Raw genomic sequence first — 10,676 nt, forward strand, 5'->3', positions numbered from 1 at the left:
CCGCCCAAAGCCTGTGAAGTGGCAGAGTAAGGGTACAAACTAGGTCTGTGTAGGTCCAGAGCACATGCTCTTGTCCCTTGACTCAGGCTCCTTCAACCAGCGTCTTCAGGCCACATCTCCTGGAGAGGCGCACTTCATCCACCTTAACAGCGATTCCTGTTTGCGTGGAACAAACCAGGAATTCCTCACTCTGGGAGATGGAGAGCCCGAAAAGGTTACGTTGTTTAGGATGTTTTGACATACATCCATGAATGGTTTATCTCTGGTGCATCGTTAAGAGGAGTTAGGGATAAGCACACCACCCCGAAATCACTCTTAATTTTGCAAAGCACGCTCATGGTTTTTTTTTTTTTTTTTCATTTGATCCTCATGAAAATATCATGATATCCATCTATGAAAGAGGAGAAACGGAGGCTCAGAGGGTCCAGGTTGTTATTCATTTTACCCTTCACTGATAGAGCAGGAAGAGACAGGACAACCCTCTGCTAATGTTTATTTTGTGCCAGGCACTGTGGCAGCCACTGGGGCTGTGTGGATTGCATGACTCTGGATGGCGCCATTCACTGGAAAATGATATGAATTGGTAGCTTGGTGAGATTCACCCCAGGGATGAAAAAAGTTGAGTATCCTCGCCCAACTGCCAGATCATTGTTCTTTCCATCTCTGTGTTAGTGGAAGAAGTCAGGCAGACTCCTGACCACTAAATGCTTTCATTGTCTCACCTAAGCCATCTCGGCATACACCGACAGAACCATCAGAAACAGCAGTGCCCATCAGGAGGCAGCCTAGCAAGCTGGCAAGGACGCAGGCTCTGGATCAGCCTGCCTGGGCTGTGATTCTGGCTCTGCTACTGACCAGTATGTAACCAGAGGCAAGCCGATTAACTTCTCCGTGGCTCAGTTTCCTCATTACAAAATAGAAAGCACAGTATTATCCTTCTCATAGTCACTTGTGAGGATTAAATGAATTAATACATGAAAAGCACTTAGAGCAATGCCCGATGTATAGTAAGTGCTTCATTAATGTTAATTATTATTATAGAAAATGACTTTAAGGTCATGCAGCTGTACAAAGGTCATATATAAACATAAAGAATCTTATCTGTGCCTCACAGCAGCCCTGAGAGATATAATAAATGATGTAACCCCTCTTTTATACCTGAGGAGCTACGTCTAAGGGTCTGTCCCACAGACTTCAGCTGGTTAAGGACAGAACTAGGGCCAGAACCCTAAGTCCAGAACTCTTTTTCACTTCACATGTCTCTGGGTAGCGTTTCTAGGAGTGGGAACACGTCGTGCCAGCTGAGTCACTTGCCCTCATAGCAGGCAGCTGGCTGCGGCTGGCGGTTAAGTCTATATTTCTGGAGGAGGGCACTGGCAGCTGGGCACAGTGGCTGAACCTTGATCTATCTCTTCACACTCTGCCAAGCTAGGGCGTCAGGTCAGGTGGCCAGAGCATGTCGGGGTTAACCCATCATGCCCTACTGCAGCAAGAGGCCACACCTCCCCTCAGGGAGTTAGGGGAAAGTTTTCTGGGAGTTTCTTCTGTCTAGTTTCCCATCACTTCAGAGCTATGCAGTTGCAGGCAAAGGGCAGCTGGAAGGATTGGGGCCACAGATGTTTCTCTGGAAAGCCCATTTCCACTCAGGGGTCTCCTTACCTGCAAGGTTACCAGCAGCCCCCGTTGGCACAACCACCTCCACAGGGGGCAGTGGGTCCATATCTAAGGATGGAACACACCGGAAATAAGCAAAGAAGTGGTGGGCCATTTGCACGAGGATCCGAGACCAGTTGATTGAATTCAGACTCATCAGATTGTGCTTCTTGACAAAAGCCACATCCGCAAACACGGCCTTGATTGGCTCATCGAGCTCATCGCTGTTTCCCTCCACTGTCATGCGAGAGAGGGGAGGGCAGGTATCAGGAGCACGAAGAACCCCAGGTAGTCAGCAACTGCCCACAACTGCCTACCAAGAACCCCAGGTAGTCAGCAACTGCCCATCCAGCTGGGACTTTCACTGAGCTTTGCTTTCTTTACTCTGCTGTGTCTTGGCCTGGCTTTCCCGGCTTAAAATTAAGCTCCTAAAGGATAGAAAATGTTTCTCACATTCTTGTAATATTTCCAATATTGCTACTCTCATATAAAATAAGATATAAAATGTCGACCTTCTGGGATACTGCAAAAAGAATTCCTCTTTGTATTCCATGCCCACCTCCCCCACTCTCTGGAAAGGAGGAGGAATGGCTTATCAGGTGGTGGGATGGTAAGAGGCTGATCCTTTACGCCACAGTCCTCTATCAGGAGTTATGAGAGAAGTGTCACTGTTTCCATGTGCTCTGCCCTTCTTCTCTCATTTAAATACCAAGGGTGGGTGTTCTGCTCTCTGCTCCACATGGTAGGTAAGATGACATGGGAGGACTCCTTCCTGGGCTGGGTATGTACACAGTTTAATTTACGGATAAATTATTGGGTAAATTTATGGGTAAATTGGCTACTAGTTGCATTTTCCAACCCAGCTCAACCAGCAATCAAACCAATACTGATCGCTAATTTGAAACCTGAGTCTATTTCTCCATCGGAGCCTAACCTGGAGGAGAGCAGGGGAAGATTTACTGGGAGAAGTGCCAGAGCATACACTGAGGTTGTTATTCATTCTGCCCTTCACCGCTGTGCAACAGCAATGAGGCCAGGGGCTGACTCCAGAGCTATGCACGAGGGGCATGTTTGCCAGGGTTCCAGGAAAGACTCACTGCTTTTAAGAGAGCCACAGGAAGACAGAGGCGTGGTTACTCCAAGTAACTATCAAAGGCCACCAGAGGAATGAGCCTTAGGACTGGGGAAGGCAGAACAGAGAATGCGAAGAACCTGGGTCCCTCAGGGTACTGCTGAGTCACACGGAATCAATCATCAGGAGCCCACCCCACCTCTGGACTTCCAGTTATATCAGCTGGAAAATATTCCTGTACAAGCTGGTCTGAGTTGGATTTTTTGTCACTTCCAGGCAAAAACATCCCAAATAATATTTAACCAGCACATGCTGATTATTCTGTGCTTAAGAAGAACCAACTGTACTATATGGAAATTGATGACTTATAAAACAGTGTCTAACACATGGTGATCCACCCCTACTCCCTGAGCTCAACAGTCTAACAGAACATACGTAGTCCTGAACTAACACATATCCTCCTGGAAACCAAGTCAGAAGATTCTAGAAAGGAAAGGAAGAACTAGAAAAGTGATGTTTAGAAATAAAAACTAATTTATTTAAAGTATGCTGCCTTATTTTCTTAAAGCTCGGGACATGTACAAACAGAAACGCCCCTTTGGCTCCAGCAGAAACACATTTCTGATGAAATGCACTCATCACCATCCACTTTTCTGCCACTATTTTGTAAATGGTGGTCTCCAACTTGCGGTCGAGAATGGAGCCCCCATGCACACTCTCAGGTAAAAGCCTTCCAACATCTGTGTCCAAAGTGAGAAGGGGATAGGTGGAAGGACAGAGGCACAAAAAGCTATTTGTTGCTTTGATTCTGGGCAAAGATGGTCCTAGATCTACAACTAGTAATTTTGGCGCTGGGAGTATAACAGGGACCCTCAGGAACCTGAATCTTGTACATTAAAATCTTGCAATGACTATAGGAAAATGCAGCCAAATATGGGTAAGTATCAAGACTAATGTGTAAGATTTTGCCAACACCTGCATTAGCTAAACCATGAACTTCTCACTGAAAGGTGTATGCGCTTGTTAAAGAAAAGAACACGGGGGCTTTGGGCTTCCTCTTGAACAAATAGACAAAGCATATTCATGCTACTCCCAGGGGCAAGGTTTGTTTTCACTGTGCTTTTGCTCCTTGACAAAATCGGTGTTATATAAAAATATTTTCTATGGGATTATACCAGAAGGCCAGGCCAGCTGTAGAAGAAATGGCTTTGGCCACCACATTCGCTGTCTTGCCAGAAAAGTGAGGAAACCAAGCCAGGATACCTGGACAGCTCACCCAAGGCCACATATACAAAACCTCACCAAGACCCTTACCTTGGGGTTACCTCAAGTCTTATGGAATACGAGAGGTAGAAATAAAAATATATGACTCCACTCAAACTCACCCCCTCTTTTTCCACTCTTGATCTCCATAATGATTAAATCCATTCAGAATAGATGGCCTGGAGATGGTTTTCTGCCTTTCTCAAAATGCTACGATTCGTAATGTGGCTCAAGGAAGGGTGATGAGTGCCATCAGTGATGAGTGCCACCGAGTAGCTTCCTACTTTAAATACTCAGACATGCTAACCAAGTGCATAGCTTAATCATTACTATATTGTAAGAGGGCATAAGTTGTCAACATGTAATGAAACATTCTTCTAAAATAATTATTTAACATGTTGTGCCCTCAAAGTTTCAGTGGCCTGGGAAAAAAACCCAAGTCACTCCAAAACAAACAAACAAACAAACAAACAAACAACAACAACAAAACCCAAGTCACTCCACTTAGGCTACAGCTCTGAGTTGCTGCCTATACACATCGCATCAGCCAGATGAACCTGCACGGAGGTGGTGTTCTTTGGGATATGTTCTTAAAACTGCACTTCCCTGGTTGTGTTGTCAGTATTGGTTTATGCATCTGTCCCCTCTAATAGTTTATGAGACTGTGTAGCCAAGAGCCCGCCTGAAGTTAAGCCAAGGCGTATTACCAAGCTCAAAATAAGACTGTTTGAGGAAGGGAGGAAAGGAGAAAAAGGGGGAAGGATGGTCAGCTAGTAAATTAACCAGTTTCGTTCTAGCCCACCTCTTTAAGTAAAGCCACAGTGTCCCTGGAGCCTTGTCCCAGCACTCACCTCCAAACACATGGACATTCTCCTTCAGCACCGTTGTCATCTGGAGCTCCTGAATCTTCGTGCAGTGACCCTTGGGCAGCAGAACGATGATGTCCACATTCTTTGCTCCTTGAACACTCTCAATGGCAGCACTCCCTGTGTCCCCTGAAGTTCCTGGATGGGAAGAAAAAAGAACTCTCCCCTTTAGAATGAAGGAGATGAAAAAGGAAAGAAATGGCCCCTAAAGCATTGTTGCCAAATGAGGCAGTATCTATCAGCAAATACCTGGAGAGTAGGAACCTAGCACTTAATCTGGGGTCCATGAACCACCAAGAGATCTACAGATAGAATTCAGGGCATCTGTGAGCTTGGTACCACATGATCTTATGTATTTTATATTTTTAAAAATATTAATCTGAGAAGGTACCATAGCCTCGCCTATGCCACGAGAAACAGTTAAGAACCCTGCTCCAGAAGAACCAGTAATACACTTCGAGAGACATTCGCGGAGGATGGCCTGGGGGTGGATACTGGCAAGTTGGGGCACTACAGGGCCCTAGAGCTCAAGTCCACAATGCGTACCCACAACCACAGTGATGTGCTTCTCCCTCTTCTCCAGGAAGTACTGCAGGAACTGTGCTGTGCAGCACAGGGACAGATCCTTAAACGCATACGTGACCCCATGCCACAGCTCCAACACGTTCAGCCCATTCTTCAGCCTGGACAGATGGACCACCTCTCTATGGCGGAATCTGCGGAAGGCTTGGTAGATCAGATCTGCAAAGACAGTGAGTGACGGGCATTATTGTGTCTTCCCTCAAATTTTTGAATTTGAAGTTTTTATCTCCACTACAGGATAAAAAGACCAGAAATGTTTATCCTAAAGGATACCATGCATGAATATAATTGTATAATCTGGAAAAAGTCTGGAAAGACATGCACCAGCCTGTTCGTGAAGTCTTCATGGTGATTCCCACCCACACGCAGCAGATATGGCGCTGTAAGACTTTCACTTTTTATTTCATAAACATCATCATAATTTGGATTTCTAGTGAACATGTATTCCCATAGAAGATTCAATTAAAGTTATGTGACAAACAAGTCAATGTCTCATGTCTTCTAAATGTGATTCCTAAAGACAGGACACTTTTGTTTATTTGTTACATTACTAAATCTCAAACCTGTGATGCCAGAACCGTGGGAGGGCTTACACACATACCTACCTGAATCGGGGTAGTCTGGAACGGCACTTCTCAAACTTTAACTGGCAAACCAATCCCCTGGGGTCTTAAAAGGCAAACTCTGATTCAGTTGGTCTGAGGAAATCCGAGAATTCTAATAAGTGCCCAGGCAATGCCATCAGTGCTAGTCATCAGACCACATTTTGAGAGATCTTCTTCTCCTCCCCATCCTCAAACTGTCACTGTTATGTTCTGGATATCATATATTTGGTCCATGGACCAGCAGCACTAGTATCATCTGGACACATGATAGGAAAGCAAACTTCTCAGGCTCACTCCAGACTTAGCGAATCAGAATCCACATTTTAATAAGATCCCGGCAGGAGAATCCATATGCACATTACAGTTTGAGGTGAGCTGGTCCAGGACACTCTCAAAATTCCGTTCGGGAAGTACTATGCTGGAAGGAAAAGTCCTAACATTCAAGTTGCTAGTCTTGAAAAGGTGTTTTAAAAATAAACTAAAGGTAAATAATTCTCTGCAAATCATTTTGGCTGGTGGTGGGAACTGGACGAGATGAACTTTTGGGGGATATTTCCAGTTCTGGAATTCCAGAGTCTGGAAAAAACACTAAATTTGGGGAAATGTGACTAAAGATCTCCTAGGGACAGAGTGATGGATTTGCAACTCTGTGGGGGCTAATCTGTCAGGGGAGGGAAAGTGGAAGTGAGGCAGTGGTGCTCACCCTTGGAATGAGCTCAGGGCCAATGAAGAGGGCACACAGCTCCTTCACCAGGCTTGGGTAGGAGAGTGCACTCCACTGACGCAGCGTCTCTCTGCCCAGCGGTGGGAGCTCCTCGGGCATGAAGAGGCCTCCATCAGGAGCATAGCCAGAGAAGAGGGCCCCCTCAAAGTCGACCCGCGGAGCCATCCCCCGGGTGCTGATGTACCACATGGTCCTGGAGGCCTGCAGAGGTGACAGTCCCAGAGTCACCTAGTCTCTTTCTCCAGCATCCTATGGGCAAAGCTGATGTCCACACAGCCCTCCTCAGTTAGCTCTTGGATCACCACTCATTGGGGTAAGTGTCCTAGCCCAGAATACTGGGGTCCTGCCTCAAGTCTCATGCCAACGTCATCTGAGACTATACAAATCATGACCCCTCCAGTCAGAATGAGGCAATTCCACTGACATATGACCTTGGGAAGGGGGGTACCAGAGCTTGCCAGGAAAGGAGATAGCTTGGTCCTCACCGGTGAGGAAGAGGCCTTGGGGTCCAATAGCAATAATCATAACTGCCATTTTGATATTCCTCTTAACAAAGAGAGGACCACCATACTTGGTCATACACCTTTTTGAAAGATGTTTCTACCCACTTCTGCTCAAAAATAACTACCTTCAATGGTCGTTTAGCCGTGTTGCCTATAACCTAGTGGTTCTCAACTTTAGTAGTTTGCTGGAATCAGCTTAGGAGCTTTAAAAAATACTTCTCCTTAGGAGCCTACCTGGGTCAATTAAATCAGAATCTCTAAATGAGAGGCTCCTCATGGGCATCTAATGTGCAGCCAGAGTTAAGAATAGGGTAGCTAACTCTTCCCAGTTTGCCCAAAACTTTCCTCCTTTTAAAACTGAAAGTCCTATATCCCAGGTCACTCCTCGTCCTGGGCAAACTAGGACAGTTGGTCGTCCTAGCTGAAAATCAGTGCCCTACCCTAGAAGAGTAGCTGGAAGTGCTGACTTGCTGCCCTTAAAACCCTTTAGCCATGGCTGATTGGCCCTGGGTGGACTCAGAGCTCTCTCACTGGGGTGGGGGTGGGAGTGTCCAAGGGCACCTCAGGCCTCGCTTTGGTTACACTGCCACATCAGTTGGGTTCCCCAGAGCCAGATGCCATGTCAAGCAGCTGGGTTTGAGCTCTTGACATCTTTTTCTGTCATGGCTGTAAATTTGGGAGCTCTGATTTTAAAGCCCCACAGCACTTCTGGGGGTAAATTTGACCAGACATATGGTAGCTCTCAGTACCAGCTTGGACTCATTTCTGCGCCAGGGTCAGAGGGGAATCCCTGCCCTCTGAGGGCAAAGCCACTTGAAGCTGCACAGCTATAACAAGGGTATGAGCTACAGGAATTCTGGTTTCCTAGACTGAACCTGACACCTCTTAGCCCTATGCGATACCCACATGGGCTGTCATGTGCCACCCCACCACCTACAAATACAAAGCATCCAATTTAGAGAGACAAGTTTAACCATCCAAATCATGAACCTTTTGAAAGTGAAAGTGGAGAGTATTAATATTTATGCTGGGCAATGGGTATAAGCTAGAACAGTCTTGAGCAAACTGGGACACATATGATACAGGGGTATGACTTCACTTCAAGGAAATGAAATCAGGGAAACTCTTAAGGCCAACTGAGGCAGGGAAGCAAAGCAAGTCCACTGTTTCACAAAACAGAACCAGGGTAGGGGTCTGAGGGCTAGCAGTACCTTCAGTAAGGAGAGGAATTTCTGTAACTCTGTGGCAAGGGTTAGAGCCAATACAAACTGCCCCAGACCCTGGAGTAATAAGAGTGGGACCAAGCCTGCCCTCTTCATAGGACCAGATTAAAGGAAAGGAAGCAATTGAGCTGTCAGAGAAGCTGCCGCAGGCAGAGGGAAGGGTGGGGACAGGCAGGGCTATAAGGACAACAAAAGAAAACATCTGCAGAATGCCCAGGGTTGGACGACATCACACTTGGGGCACTAGGCTCTGTCCTGGGCTCTGTGTTTGATGAAGGACGTGGACAAAGTAGCCCAGGAACAAAGGAGAGGGCCTGACACCAGGCTCTACACATGTCATTGTAAGGACATGGACTGAGTAGCACACAGGTGACCCCAAGGGGGAGCATTCTCAGGCCAATAGGGCAAAGGTACAGAGAAGACAAATCGTTGGGTTCAATGTAAGATAAAACAAAGAGAGAAGCCCAGAAGTAGGAGTAGCTGCCACAGGAGGTGGTGAAGTTGAATGTCAAGCACTTTTGTAGGACCATTGTATGGGCACTCCAAGCACCTGAGGAGACTGGACTAAATGACCTCTGAAATAGAAGATTTTATATTGTGGCTCTTCTGCATCCCATTCCAGAGTAGAGATGGGTCAGAAAAACTGACTGATAACCTGTATGCATAACAAGAGAAATAGGAGAGCGTCCTAAGGCCAGGGACCGTGTCAGAAAGGGCTTGTGTGGCTCCTTGGAGAGGAGGGGAGATTTTTCTGAGAAGGAGTGGGGCAGAGACTTGGATCTCAACAGCTGAACCCCTGGTGACTGTGCGCTGATCACAAACTGCACCCATCAGGGGCGGAGGCCCCTGGCAGGACTCAGGCAGGCGGCTGCCTCTCTAGGGTCACTGGGCCAAGAAAGTTCTAAAAAGGTCTGCAAGATATGGCTCCATTCTCTGCTTCTGAAAACACCCCAGACTTCTCAGTTTTCCTACAAGTGGCAGATTCTGAACAAGAGGTTAGTCATAGAAAGGGACGGGAGCCGACACAGCCACACTGAAGTCAAGGCAGAAGGAAATCTCGAGAAGTTTAAGAGCTCAGAAGTATCAATTAACCGACTGCCCGGGGGAGGCCGCAATGATCTGCAGGGAGGGGACGCGAGGAGGGGAGCGTGGGCGCGAGAGGACAAGCCCGCTGGGCTGCCCGCTGGCTTGCATGGGTCTCCAGGGCGAGCAAGCGAGCGGCGGATCCCCAGCCCCGCCGGGATCGGATCGGCTGACCTGGCGCGCAGCGGAGGGCTGCCCAGGCCCGGGCGCAGTTACCGGGTCCGGGGCGCTGGCGGCTGCGGGGGCGCTGCCCAGCTCCGGACATGGGATCCGGACCCGGAGGCAGTGTCAGGCTTCCGGGGGAAGGACGAGAAGGGCGGGGGAGGGAGGCCGAGGGCAGAAGAAAGCGGCGGGGGAGGGGAGGAGGAGGGAGCAAAAGGTACTGATATTTCTCACCTGGCATGTTTATAAGGCACTTTGCTAAGCGCTTTATTCTGTTTCTTAATCTTCATTGCAGCCTTGGAAGTACCACATAAACTCATTCTTCAGATTAGAAAACTGAGGACAAAGTAGAAAGAAGAAAGCCCCTTATCTTCTTTGGGTTCATCCTCTAACCTGCAGACGCCTGATAAACTACTTCTTTCTCAAAGTGGGGCTGTAGGAACTCAGGAAACACAGGGATACATAATATCATTTTAGCTCAAAAACTCTTTGTAGGAAAACCCTTTTTATTAAGCTTAGATCTGTTCTAGGGTAAAATACCTCCCCAATTTAAAGAAAAAAAATGTCAACATGTTACCGTTTCTGGGGAGTCCCAGAACTTCAAGACCTCGGTTCTCGGCGTCCAGGGAACAAAGCATTGAAGGCAGACGCCAGAATTTGATTGTATGCAAGCTCGCTTTATTAAAAGCAAAAGTGCACTTTCAGAAGGGAGACTAGGCAGCCAGGAGCTGTCAGCCGTGAAGACAAAGTAAGCTCACTCTCAAAAGGGAGAGCAGGCTGCCAAAAGTGGTCAGCCCCAAAGACTTCTGCCGAGTGAAAGCACACCCACAGATGAGAGAGCCGGTAGGCTCAAGGGAGAGCTGCTGCCCCTCCTGTTTCTAGTTTGGGGATTTTATCTATTAATCTAAGGGTGGAATATTCATGATTTTGGATGGTCACT

General features: G+C 47.3%; 1 protein-coding gene across 5 annotated transcripts in view; it reads right to left on the minus strand.

The window, feature by feature from the left end:
* The window catches only part of THNSL2 (threonine synthase like 2), an 18,229-nt gene extending 7,695 nt beyond the window's left edge, over positions 1-10,534 (minus strand). For 3 of the 5 annotated variants that reach the window (XM_011375273.2, XM_011375272.2, XM_011375271.2), the window contains exons 1-5: positions 9,749-9,874; positions 6,744-6,966; positions 5,401-5,607; positions 4,840-4,992; positions 1,660-1,890 (exon numbers count right to left, since the gene is read on the minus strand). In XM_011375273.2, coding sequence (XP_011373575.1) covers positions 1,660-1,890; positions 4,840-4,992; positions 5,401-5,607; positions 6,744-6,954 — 802 coding nt within the window. In that variant the 5' untranslated portion in view covers positions 6,955-6,966; positions 9,749-9,874. Of the gene's footprint in view, positions 1-1,659; positions 1,891-4,839; positions 4,993-5,400; positions 5,608-6,743; positions 6,967-9,748; positions 9,875-10,313 lie in introns of those variants that run through there. The other 2 variants (XM_023520505.1, XM_011375275.2) reach the window with 2 other exon arrangements.
* Positions 10,535-10,676: the final 142 nt, after the last annotated feature.

The sequence above is a fragment of the Pteropus vampyrus genome, unplaced genomic scaffold (assembly GCF_000151845.1).
Source record: "Pteropus vampyrus isolate Shadow unplaced genomic scaffold, Pvam_2.0 Scaffold269, whole genome shotgun sequence".
Lineage (NCBI taxonomy): Eukaryota > Metazoa > Chordata > Mammalia > Chiroptera > Pteropodidae > Pteropus > Pteropus vampyrus.